This window comes from Strix uralensis, chromosome 22 (genome assembly GCF_047716275.1).
Source record: "Strix uralensis isolate ZFMK-TIS-50842 chromosome 22, bStrUra1, whole genome shotgun sequence".
In the NCBI taxonomy this organism is placed as follows: Eukaryota; Metazoa; Chordata; class Aves; order Strigiformes; family Strigidae; genus Strix; species Strix uralensis.
The window spans coordinates 11257317-11269913 of record NC_133993.1 but is presented as its reverse complement, the minus strand read 5'-3'; the positions used below and the strand labels follow the sequence as shown (position 1 = coordinate 11269913).

The window sequence follows — 12597 nt, the reverse complement described above, 5'->3', positions numbered from 1 at the left end:
GTAGGGGACGGGACCCTCGTCGTGGCAGGACTGGGACCTGACCCCGCCATGTCCCGGGGTGCTGGTGGCACCGGGCACCTAATGCACTGACATTGGGGTGCCTTCCCCGCTGCATCACCCCCCCCCCCTCCCGCATGACCGTCCACGCACCCCACGGACCCCAAATGCCCTGGAAGGGGCCCGGGGAACCACCGCACGCCCCCGGGGGTGAGGGGGGGCTGTGGCAGCAAAGCCGGGGAGGGGGCCCCGGGGATCCCGCCGCCCCCGCGGGCCCCGCTGCGGGATGCAGCACCGGGATGCGCCGCTGCGGTTCCCCCCTCCCACCCCGTACGGGCTCACGGCGCCGGGGGTTGCGGGGGGGGGAACGGGGGGACGGACGGCGGCGGCGCGCGCGCTGCCTTCATCCCCCCCTTTCCTCCTCCTCCTCCTCCTCCTCTTCCTCCTCCTCCTCCTCCGGGAGCGCGCTCGCCCAGCCGGGAGCGAGCAGCCGGCGGGAGGATGCTGCAAACGGCGGCGGAGCCGGGTGGCTGGGCAGGTAGGGTGGGTGGGGGGCGGGGGGGGGGCCCGGGCGCCCCCGGCACCGCCGGTCCGCGGGCCCCGGAGAGTTGAGGCCGTAGGAAAGTTGTCGGGGAGGGGGGATGCGGTGGGGAGGCACCGCGGGGCCGGGATGGGTGGATGGATGGAGGGATGGAGGGAGGGATGGAGGGAGGGAGGGATGGAGGGTTGGAGGGATGAAGGGATGGAGGGTTGTCCGCCCGGGGGGATGCTCCGCTCTCCGCGCTCCCACCGGCGGCACAGGGAAGCGGGAAGCCCGACTGCGCAGCGCCGGGCACCGGGGGGGCGGCAGAGCCCCCGGTCCCGCTGACCTTCCCCGCGGGAGGTGTCAGGTCAGGAGGGAAACTTCCTCAGAGCAACTTTGCCGAGGCCCCCGTTGCAGCCCCTTGTCCCCTCGCGGGACCGTGGGACCCGTGTGGGTGTGCGGGGGGGGGGGTGGTGGTGATGGTGGTGCCCCCCCAGCTCGTCTCTGCCAAGGCGTCCGTGCCATTGGGGTGTGCGGCGTGTGACCCCCCCGGGCCTGCGGTGGGCTCGGCTCTGCCGGCAGCGCCTGGGCCCGGGCGGGTTTGTCAGGGTGCCCACGCGCAGCCGGGGTGGGTGGTGGGGCCGTGGCCGTGTTGGTGTCTGTGTCGGTGGGTGGGTGACAGGGCCATGTCCGTGTCCGTGTCCGTGTCTGTGGGTGGGCAGCAGGGCCATGTCCGTGGGCCCCCCCGTGCTGGTGGGGGTGTCGGGGTGCGCAGCACACCCAGCACACCCCACGGCTCGGCTGCGGGTGGAGGCACGGAGAGGTTTGTGTGGGAAATGGAGCTGCGGCTTCCCCGCCGTCCCCACAAGGGGTTCTCAGCTTTTAAAGAAAAGGACTTTTGCTGAAGCCTGACAAAAGCGCTTTCTGTGAGCGAGGTGGGCAGCGAGCGCGGGGTCTCGGGGCGGCTGGGCCCGGGGCAGAGCGGGGTCCCCTCCCCAGCCGCACAGGAGTGAAGTCAGGAACAGGAGCAGCACCCTCACCCAGAAGGTCGCCCGCCTGCTCCTCAGCTTTGCCATTGCCTCGGACCAGCAGCGGGTTATTGCCGGAGCCGCGTGTGGGGGGGTAGGGCTGGAGCTCTGCTCTGCCCCAGAGCAAACCCCGCGGATCCCAGGGCGCGGGACGTGCCTGTGCCTGCCCTCGGCAGCGCGGCGGCGGGGCTGTGGGCACTGGCACGTGGGATGTGCGTGTGGGAAAACAACTTCTTGCACAGAATGGGAACTCCCAGCTCTCCTTGGCACACGGGGCCACTTTTTGTTGTCAGAGCAAAGCTCGAAAGTGCATCTTAAATACAGGAGATGATTCTGCCTGAAGGTAAGGGGGCTAGGGCCCAGCTCTGCACTCCGGAAGGCTGTAAGTGGTTTCTGGGTTAATTCACTGGGGCGAAGGGGATCAGCACCAGTTCTGTTGCCACCTCGCTGCTCAAGCTGCCCTATCCTGTGAGGGCTGGATGTGTCCCCAGGTCCTGTGCGAGCTGGCAGCACCCTGCCCCGAGAGGAGCGTGGCCGCAGTTTTCAGTGCAAGGGTGAGGCCGGAGCTGGCCTGGTGCTGCTCAGCGCTGCGCAAAGGTCGTCTCCATCCCTGTGATTATCTGGGGTGTCTGAGCGGGGAGCGGAGAGGTTTTGTGTGAGCTGCTGTGTCTGCGTGTGGGGCACGGTGCCTGAAAACAGCCTCAATGGGCAGCGCCGCTCTGTGTGACGGTCTGCGAATAAATGAGGCTCTGTCCCCGGCTGCCAGCCTGGCCAGGAGTTTCTGCAGCCAACACAAGTCAAATCCACCATCATTGGCTTTTTTTTTTTTTTTTTTAAGTGGCTGCAGGTGTTTTCCAATGGAGCCTCCAGCCCAGTGTCGGCTTCTCCAAGTGGTGTTTGTCACTTGGCTGAAACGGCTCCGTGGGGATGGGAGGGACCGTGCTGGTCCCTCGGTAGCCACCGCTGACGAGAAACTCTCCTGCCATATGTAGAGTTCAGAGTCGGGCGGGCGATAACGTGTGCTGTGGGGCTTCTGCAGTCTGCTGTGTGCATTAAAAAATCGACTTGTATAACCTGGATGTGGCTCTTTGTATGTAAAAGTACAGAGCTCTGCCGCGTGTTATCGGGGTGGTGACATTGCACCGAGCTGTGACTTCCCACTGCGCGTCTTGTGCACGAGCATCCCCGAGCTCTTGCACCGGTGCTCGGCTCGGCTCGGCTCTGGAGCGGGCTGGCCCTGCTGTCCCGCTGTCCCGCTGTCCCGCTGTCCCACTGTCCTGCTGTCCTGCTGTCCCACTGTCCCGCTGTCCCGCTGTCCTGCTGTCCTGCTGTCCCGCTGTCCCACTGTCCCGCTGCTGCCGCTCAAGTGGTCGTTGGCTTTGGCAAAACCACCAGCCCCTGGTATGAATCGTTCCAGAGGCTGGTTTAATAGTCCCGAGACTGGTGGCTGATGTCTTGCTGGCCTGGGGGCCTCATCCCTGTCACTGAACCCTGCAGGGACACGTGTCCTGGCCACCACGGGTGAGGGTTGGTGGCTCGGCCACTCGGCAAAGCCCGATGGCGAACCCGTGTGAGGAGATGCCATCCTGTGCGCTCGGGGCTGCCTCGCCATCCCCCCCCTCCTGCCTGGCTTCTCCCGTCTCCTTCTGCACAGAGGGGAGACACCCGGCTCGGAGGTGCTGAGTCTATTTTTGCTGGCAGGAAGGAGCATGAACACTGCAGAACCTGGGGCGCAAAACTGAACCGGCTGTGCAGCGCCATCGCACCCCGGGCTGCGGGGTCTCCCCTCCCGCCCGCGGCGCTCCCCGCCGGCTTGTGTCTGGGTACACCCGGGACGAGGGTCCCAGCAATGTGCTGCCGGGGCCGGGGCTGGGGCTGGCCAGGGCAGAGCTGCCCCAGCCCGTCCCGCTGCACCCTCCTGCTGCCTGTCCCCACGCGGAGGCCGGTGTCCCAGAGCGGAGCCTGGAGCGATGCTATTTCTGGAGATCTTCCCCTTGCTTTGGCTTTTATCTGGCATTTTTGGGGGGATCTACGTATTTCTACAAGTGCACAGTATAAGTCTGCTATCGAATAAACAAGGACCTTTGCACAGATACGCTCGATCGAGTGCTGAACGTGTTCATCGAGCTGCTTCACACCGCTGGGTTTCCAGGACTGGAAGCAAACCCGTCCTGGGAGCACGGGGCGCTCCCCAAAGCGCCATCGGAACAGAGAGCCCCTCTCGGAGCTCCGCGTCCCTCCAAGCTACTTTTCTTGTTTCTCAGCTCGATCGGGGCTGGTGTTTGAATTTTCCAAACCCAGAGCCCACGGTTCCGCAGCCCTTTAATCATTCCTAGGGAAAATAAAAATGCAAACATGTGCGCCCGGAGCAGAGTAATGAAGCCCATGAGGGTCTATTTGTCAATTTAGAAACAATATTGTGATGTACAAAGGCTGTTTCTTAGTCTGATGTTCTGAGATTGCCTCCAAAATAGTGTCATAATTTATGTGTCAGGAAGCCCCCGTCAAGAATTATATCTGTGCTCTCAAGGAAATCCAGTCTGCGGCTGCATGGTAACAAGTGCTCATTTTTTATTAGAACCACAACAATTTACTTGCAGGTTGTAAAAGGGAACCTCGCTCTGCGGGCGAGCTGCCGGCACCGGACACACCCAGGGAGGGTCCCGGTTCCTCGTGGGACACTCACCCGTGGGGAAAACCCCACAGATGCTGGTTTTTGACTTTTGGCAGCATTTCAATGTTCTCCCGTGGCCAAACTGCCGGGTGCCCGCCTGCCCCGAGCACCCCTGGCTTCGCAGGGTCGGAAGGCAGGGAAGGGTCCCCCCGCTGTCACAGGGCCCTTTATGGTTGGTTGGTTTTTTTTTAAAAAAACACTACTTTTTTCCCCCTGCAATGTAAACAGGCTTTTCCCCAGAATGAATCCCCGGCGGAGTGCCAGGGAGAGGGGCCGGCGGTCTGAAGCTCTCGGGGCTGCAGGGCCCGGACGGGGCGACTCTGGGCTGAGCCCCCGTGCTGATGGGGGGGGGCAGCCGGGCTCCGGTGGGGGCTCCGAGCCCTCAGCACAGAACAGATCTGTGCTGCCTTGAAATGGGAACGTTCCTGAGTCGTGATTTTCCCTGACCTAATTATGGAAAATTTTTAATTAGTTGATAAGAAAGATCACTTGGAAATTGCAAGGGAAACATTTTGAGGTTAAGTCCTAATCCGTGCCCGTATCTGCCCGAAGACGGGAGCGGCTCCGGCTGCGCGAAACTGCCGCCGCGGGTTGCTGGGAGCCGGGGAGGCCGCAAGGCTCCTTCGGCCAACGGGCCCGATCCTGGGGGATGGAACCAGTCTGGGGGATGCTCGGTTTGGCTCCGAGGCCAGGCTGTCACATCACGCTCCCCAGGCTCCAGGCTCAGCTCAGAGATGCTTTTCCTCCGCAGAGGGGAGGCACCGGCAGGATGGGGGCTGCAGGGCTCCACTCGGCGCGGCCGCGGGCAGCGGAGGGTCTTTTGCCAATGTCCTTCACGGCTCCCGCTGCCGGCCCAAGCCCCGTCTTGCTCCAGGACTCTGCTCCGTCTGAACGGATCCCCTGCACCTGTGGGTTTTCCTCCCCTCCCAGACCAGGCGGACCCGGTGGTCCTGTGGTAGCCTGGGTGGCACGCACGCCCCGCTGGCCCCCCAGCCCCGCTCCCAGCCCAGCGCGGTGCATCTCTGAGGACGTGGGAGTCACCTGCTATCAGCGGGTCGAGGAGCCCCGGGGACCAGGAAGGATGAGGGGGGGGAGCTGTGGGGTTTATTGGCGACTCCTCCGCCCGCGAGCAGGACCCACCTCGGACCTGCCGTGCAGGGGATGAGCTGGGGCGTCTCGGGGGGACCGGGGGTGACGCAGCGCAGGGGAGATGCCCCCGGCCGCCCGCCTGGCAGTGCTGAGCCCGGCGCTTTATTCCCAGTTTGGGTATTTCTGGCTCTGACATCTGGTCGCTGGCTCTCGCTCCGCACTGGCGGGGGGTGAAGGAGCTGTTGAACGTGGGGTGGGTTCTGCCAGTGTAAGATCAGAGGCTGCTTCTCACCTTCCTTTCACCTCCCCGTTCTTTGAGACCTCTGCTGCCTTTGAACTGGGAAAAGTGCCGCAGCCCGCTGCAGCGGGGAGCAGCAGGTCACGTCTCTGTAAAACTGCGTGGCAAAGGGCCAAGAGCTTTTTGGGGTTATATTTTTCCTTTATCTGTTGGAGCAGGAGAGTGTGGCACCGGTGAGTGGGGCCTTGCAGGTGCCGCGGTGTTGCTGCCCCAGCCGAGCTGTGCCAGAGGGGCTGACGGCCACCAGCATCCAGCACCACCTCATCCAGCACCAGCACCGTCCCCTGCGCTCTCCGCTTTTAATCTGCGAGTCACAACGATATAAAAAAGAGGATTGGTGGCTGAGAATGAATATTTTCAAAACCAAGAACTGTGCTCTGGGACAGACAGAGGCCTCAGGGCTGGCCCGGAGGACGCCCGGCCGGGGTCAAGGACTCGGGCAGGGCCCCCAGCCCAAGCGCTGCTCAGCGCCGAGGCAGGTTTCACCCCTCCACCCGCAGCGGGATCTCACTCACCTCTGGAAGGGAATCTGTTCTCCAGGACCTTCCTGGCTCTTTGTCCCTGTGCCGAGCCTGGCAGAGGAGACGCTGATGGGGGCCGGGACGGTCCTGCTGGGGGGAACCTGGTGTCACGTTCCTGGAGAGCGAAGCGGAGCAGCCGGGACCCTCCAGCCTGTCGCTGTGCTCCCACCCCGCGCACCCCTGGCCCTCGGGGGGGTTTGGCTGTTTATTGGGAAGATCAACAACCGCAGCCCAGGTGGGGCTGGGCTCCTCCATTTTGGGGGTTTTGGTTTTGAAGTGTCACTTTTGCCGTTCCCGTTTGTCTCTGCTCCCCTGCGCCTGCCCTCGCGCTCCCGGGGAACACGTGCTGCCGCGGCTGCTGTTTGTCTTGGTCCGAGCGCCGCTGCTTTGCATTCGTTTGAAGTGCTGAAGGCGTCTCAGCACAGAGCCCGTCTGTGCGCCGGGGCTGGAGTTTCTTCTGAGGAGCCCTGAAATGTTTTTAGGAAAAAAAAAAAATCCCAAACAAGGGAAGCTTGTTACCGAGCCGGCGGGAGACGGGGGAGCGGCACCGAGCGGGCTCCCGGCAGGGCTGGGGGGCGAGACCCTGGGGGCCCGGCAGCGGGTCCCCCCCAGCAGCGGAGCCCTCCCGCCCATCGCTGGGTGAGCTTCATCGCACGCAAGGGCAGAGCCTATAAATATCCCAACTCCAAATTTTCAAGAAGTATTAGGAACTCTCCAGGCTTATTTTTGAGCGCTGTTACGAAAGGGCTTTAGCGGATTAAAGGGCACCCAGATTAATCTGTGCTCCGGCAGGCGCGGGGTGCGGGATGGGCAGCTCTGATGCCCCAGGGACATGGTGTGGGGGGTTCATGGGGCTCCGGGGCCCCCCACTCCCCCGTGGGGCCGCGGCTGGTGGGACAGGGAGGAACACAGCAGCAGCCGCCGCGTTTCCAGGCCCCTGCTCGCCCTCCAGCCCCACTGAGCACCCCAGACCCAGCCGGCATCCATAGCGTTGCAGATTTTCACAGCTCAATGTCAAATTTCTGTCCTCTCTGGTTTCCAGAGGAGGTAATTAGCCAACAGGCATAATAGCAATTTAATAAGTGTGTCAAATTAGCGAGCCAGTCGTAGTGTAGGACATGCTGTGCCTTCAGAGGAGCCTTCCCCGGGGCGGGGACGTGGCAGGCGGGCTGTCGGAGGGGAGCGCAGCGATCCCCCGGGCCAGGCTGGGGCTGGGGCTGTTCATCCCGCGGCTGCGCTCCCGGCCGGGAGCTGCTCTGGAGCTCGGGGAGGCACCTGGGACGGGCACCCCGGCGTTTTAATCTGTGCCAGTATTTCACCTCCTCGGCCAGATGTGGCGGGGAAGTGGCTCCGTTAGCACGGGAGGGCACGGGGCGTCGCGGGGCAGGATGAGTGCCAGCTGGGCAGCCGGTGGGTCAAAGGGATTTACCGAACCCTGGCAGCCACCTGCACCTCTGGGCGCTGCGAGCGCAGCCCAGGGATGGGCTCTGGCAGCAGGAGATCCGGCTCCAGGCGGGTTTGGCCTCTGCTTAATGGCGGGAAAGCTTTTCAGTTGGTCCTTGGGAGCATTTCCCCTCCTAAGGGCTTGGGCAGATCCCTCCTCGGCGAGGCAGGCGGTGGCACGCGCTGGTCAGATGCAGGCAGCAGATCCCCCCAAGTGCCCCGGGGGGGCATTTCCCCCCTGTCCACCCACCCCCAGCTGTCGAAGGAGCTGCTTCTTCTCCTGCCAGTTGCGGGGAGCCCGACCCCGCTGCACCGCGGCCGGAGCTAACGCTGGCTGGGACGTGAGAGAGAACAGCAGGCAGGGGAGGACGGAGGCAGCTGCCTGCGCCGAGCCCTGGGGGCTGAGGGCCGGTGTGAAGCCGCGGTCCTGAGCGGGGTCCCTGCTTGGTGTGTCCCCTCCGTGGGGGCGGCGATGGGGAGAGGCGCCGGCTCGTGGCGAAGCGCCGGCTGCATCGCTAATAAACAGCCGGCCCGTTGGAATACTAATGAGCACGCGGCCCGTGAGGCCCGTTCTGGCTGCGGATGGGGCGAAGGGCGGCCGGTCCTGGGGGGCTCGTGGGGCCGAGGGGGACGTGGCCGCGGGACGGTGGTTGCCAGTCCCGGGGGTGCAGAGGGTCGTGTGTGGGGCCGGGCAGCGGCGGTGCCGAGGCAGGCGGGGTGCTGGGCTCTGCCCAGTGCCGAGGCGGCTGCCAAAATTCCTGCCTTTCTTCACCTGCTGACAGGGCGTCGGAAAAGGGAGGATTTTTTAAAACATAAAACAAATAAAATTTGGTCTTCTGGTAAGGGATTAAATCGGGGCCCTCAGCTGTATTTATAGAAGGTTCAAAAGTAAATCTGTTCTCAGACTGAATAAATATTTTGCTCAGGCAGGAGCGATCTTCAGTTCATCTGTCTTGGAAAGACTTGAGTGAGAGGGGAATTGATTTTCTTCAGCTTGAACAAGGCAAGCAACTCTCAAACCCAGACAGATAGTGAAGTCCCATTATCAGCTAAAATGGGGAAGCAGCTGGGAAATCATTACAGAGAAAGTGAGAACGAAGCCGCTTTTAGGGCAGCAGCAATTCCTGTCCCCCACCCCGCCATGGCTGGGGCTGACACCCCAGGGTGCTGCTCTGGGACCATGAGAGCGTTTGGTGACACCGGGCAACCATCTGCCACCAACACCAGCAGCTCCTCAGGGGAGATGGGAGCAGCTGGCACTGGTTGCACTGGTCGCACTGGTCACACTGATGCAGGGTCCACCTGCCAATGGCCCTGTGCCAGGGCAGTGGCACTGGGGCCCTGGGGGTGGCTGAGCCGGGATGGAGGGGGATCGGTGCAGGTGCGGTGGCAGCACCAAGGACACGGACCTCAGCCTCTGCTCCGGCACTGATCACCTGGAGGCCTGGAAACGCCGGCAGCCGGCTCAGCACCGCCAGGCACAGAGCTGCGTTGGGCTCCAGCACTTGAGCTGTTCTGCCGCGCTGCGGCTGCCCTGGCTGTAGAGATGAGAAGAAACTCGTGACATGTCCCCGTCACCGTCCGCAGCCTGCCGGGACGCGGCCGTTCGCGCGCTCCTTGGGCCGCCCGCGCAGTCAGGGCAGGTCCGGTGCCCCCGCGCTGCTGCTGCAGATGCCACGGGCAGAGGTTTTCCCCGGCAGCGTTCGCCCTGGCGTGGGCTTGTTTTGCAGCAGAATTCCAACTCAAAGAGCTTGTTAATTCAAGCCAGCACCTGGTGTTTCAGACATCGGTCACCGCTAAGACAAGAGCTGAGTGCTTTGCTCTTGACAAAAGCTGCTGCCGGGTCAGCTCCAGTGCGGCGCGAACGGCGCAGTGAGCGCTGCCAGGGCTGCCCGCGCCGCCCGGCTAACCAGGGCTGTAGCGCTCCCCTTCCCTTTTCCTGGGTCATAAAGGAAAAAATAAAAGGGAGAGTTAAGAAAAAGCCAAAGCCCTTGACAGCCTTGTCTGATTTCTTCTCTTTTCCAGAGGAGAACCGCGTCGAGCGGACTCTCGCCTGCAAACGCTCCCCAGCCCCCGGTGGGCAGCGCGGCACTGGGGCACCAGGGCCGGGGGGTGGGAGTGGTGGCGGTGCCAGGTCGGGGTTTGCTGTGCGAGCTCTGTCCTCCCCGTGCTAAAAAAAGCCACAAGATGAGCAAAATTATCTGCTGAGTCACTAATCATTCACCCGCTGCTTTAGTCACCAGCTTTCCCACGCTGGGGGGACGTTGGCTGCTGGGGGGGCATAAACTGCACTGGAATTGTGTTGAATAGATGTGGCCGAAGGAAATAAAGAGCTGCTGCTGCTGCATGGGTGGCTTCTGGCACCAGATGGATCATCAGTTTCTACAGCCACCAGAGATGCTCAATTAATGACGACTCCCTAATGAAGCCACTGATTAGTAGTGCCCGCATGCTGCAGCCCGAGGTTTGCTCCCGCTGCCCCTGTCCTGTGACAGCACAGGTCACCCTGTCCTGGTCCTGCCCGCCCAGCCCCTCCCCGGGCACCTCAGCTCCCGCCTGGGGCCACGAGCCGCTTTCCCACGGGGTGCTGGTGCGATGGGAACACCCCCTGCTCGGGAGGGGTGCTGGGCCTTGGAACCCTGGTTGGGTGACCGCGGTGGAGGCACCTCCGAGGTCCCGGGACTCAGGAGGGCAAAGCTGCCTCCTGCCCCCATCACCTGAGCCAGGCGCTCTTGTCCTTCAAGCAGAAACTCCCGCTGGAGAGCCGGGACCTGCCACGCTGCTCTCTCGTGTGTGACCTGGAAACCCTGAGGAAGGACGGAGTCAGGGCTGCAGAGCTGCTCGCGAAGGCGCACGGGCCGCGGGCTCCCCCCATAACACAGTGACTCCTCCGGCCTGGGCAAGCCCCGCTCCCCTCCTGTTTGCCCCCTACCTGGGTGCCAGCTGACACCTTCCGGGGAACTGCAGCGCTTTGCTCTGCCATTTGCCCCAAAGCATCTCAGATGAGGAAAGAGAGATTATTGCTCAGGTGTCAACACATTTGCAGCTGCAAACGGATGCTGGCAGGGCTGCCACCCCGCGCTGCTGCGGGGGCTGGGGGGTGTCACGTTGCTGGAGCCTCCAGACAGAAATAGCTCCTTGCACAGCCCCATTTCCCGGGAGCCTGCGGGGCCGGGGAGCAGGAGGCAGCGGAGCACGGTGCCGGCACATGGAGCCCGCGGGGAGCTCAGCATCAGCTGCTCCGGCCCTGGAAGAGGCTCAGTCTCGCGGGGGGGTGATTGCTGCTGGGGAGAAAGGAGTGGGGTAGCCCTGAGTCTGTGTGCATGGAGCAGGGGCCTCTCCAGGTTTGGTGCAGAACGGTGTGGGATTGGGCTACGGGTGGGCCCTTCATCCGCTGGTGCTGTGCCGCTTGGGCTAGAGGGGACCGGCTGGTGCAGGGGGGGCCTGTCCCAGAGCCCGGCCTGGCTGCGGGTGATGCCGCATGGTGGCAAAGGCGGCTCCTGGCCGGGCACCACGTGGTGGCCCTGATGCCGTCCCCATGGCTGGGGGGGCTCCAACGTGCCCCAGACCAGCTTTGCCCCTGTCCCGGGCGGGTGCTGGTGTGGGGGGGCTGGGCTGGGCAGTTCTGCTGCGCTGCAGCTCTTGGGCTCCCGGCTGCGGGTGCCTCCCCGTCCCCACCACGCCCAGCACGAAGAGCTCTTTTAGCAGAGTAACCCCGCCGTGCCGGAGCCAGGCGCGCGTGAAAGGGCCTGTCTCAGAGCAGGAAAGAGCCATAAAGGGCCTATTTATGTAGCTGGCTCCTTGCAATGTTTTCAGACACAGCCCTCACATGTTTTCATAACAGCAACGCCTCCACCTCTCGCCAGCTGCCAGCAGAGATGAGCCTTTCGCCGCTGTCCTCCGCTCGCGTCCCCCAGGGCCCTGGGTGGCCGCGGTCGGTGCCAGGGTGGTGCTGGGCTCGGTGGGGCAGTTGCAGGATTTGCTGCCCGCCGTGGGGCCGACACGCTGCGTCCCGGCCGCTTGGCGATGCTCCAGCCGCCCTCCCCCGAGAGAAGCGTCGGGGCGAGGCGCCGGGCTGCGGCCAGTGTGGGGGCACATGTGCTGGGGCCGGAACGAGGAGCCCCTCTCCCGCCCTCCGGCACGTCCCTGGTCGGGGGTCTCCCACCTGCCCAGGAGCAACGCTCGCCCCGGGGAGCCGTGAGCTGCGGCGGCGGGCTGGCCGGCTACTGGGGTTCCTGTCAGGACGCCGGCCCCAGAGGCAGGACCGTGCCTTGGCTGCCTCCCCCGATCCTGTCTGTGCGGGTGGCACCGTGCCCGCTCAGGGACATGCTGGGGCCCTTGGCACGGACGGGCTGCCTCGTCGGGAGCTGAACTTGCCAGCACCCCTGCCCGGGCCACCTCGCCACTGTGTTTCCCGTCACCTGGAATTCTCTGGCGGGCGGTGCTGAGCACAGGCTGCGTCCTGCGCCTGGCAGCAGGAACGGCAGCTCCCCACTCCCATCGGCCGGGCGTGGGGCTCGGTGGGAGCTGCCCCCTCCGTGCCCAGCCCTGCCACCCCCCCGCGTCGGGCACCATCCGGTGACAGCGCAGCAGCAATCGTGGCGTCACGCGTGCTGGGGTGTGGGAGGCAGGTGAGCGGCAGAGGAGGGAGGAGGGAGATCTCTCCTGTGGCGTGCTGATGCATGGGAGGGAGGTGGGCACCCATGGCCTTGGCTTGCACGGGGCTGAGCGAGGCTCCTGCGGGCACCCCAGCACCCTGCGGGGACCCCGTAACGGCCCCCATGGGGTGACAACAGGCTCCTTGTCCCCTTTGGTGCTGCAGCTCCAGAGCACCCGGGGCTGGAGCAGGAAAGGAAACGGGCAAAATCTTCCTGAGCATGGGGGGTGAGTCCCAGTGCCATCGCCGTCCCTCCCCTGCACCGGCCGAGCCCGAGGAGGGCCCTGGGCGTTGTGCTGACACAAACCAGCCCGAAGCCCCCCCCCGCCCCCCCCGCAGCGAGCCTGCGGCACGTACCCTGCATGGC

General features: G+C 64.2%; 1 protein-coding gene across 5 annotated transcripts in view; it reads left to right on the top strand.

Moving 5' to 3' along the window:
- The first annotated feature begins 417 nt into the window (after positions 1-417).
- The window catches only part of ZNF385C (zinc finger protein 385C), a 75959-nt gene continuing 63779 nt past the window's right edge, over positions 418-12597 (top strand). For 4 of the 5 annotated variants that reach the window (XM_074892066.1, XM_074892064.1, XM_074892062.1 and 1 more), the window contains exon 1: positions 418-535. In XM_074892066.1, the coding sequence (XP_074748167.1) occupies positions 499-535 (37 nt within the window). In that variant the 5' untranslated portion in view covers positions 418-498. Of the gene's footprint in view, positions 536-1754; positions 1892-12597 lie in introns of those variants that run through there. The other variant, XM_074892063.1, reaches the window with a different exon arrangement.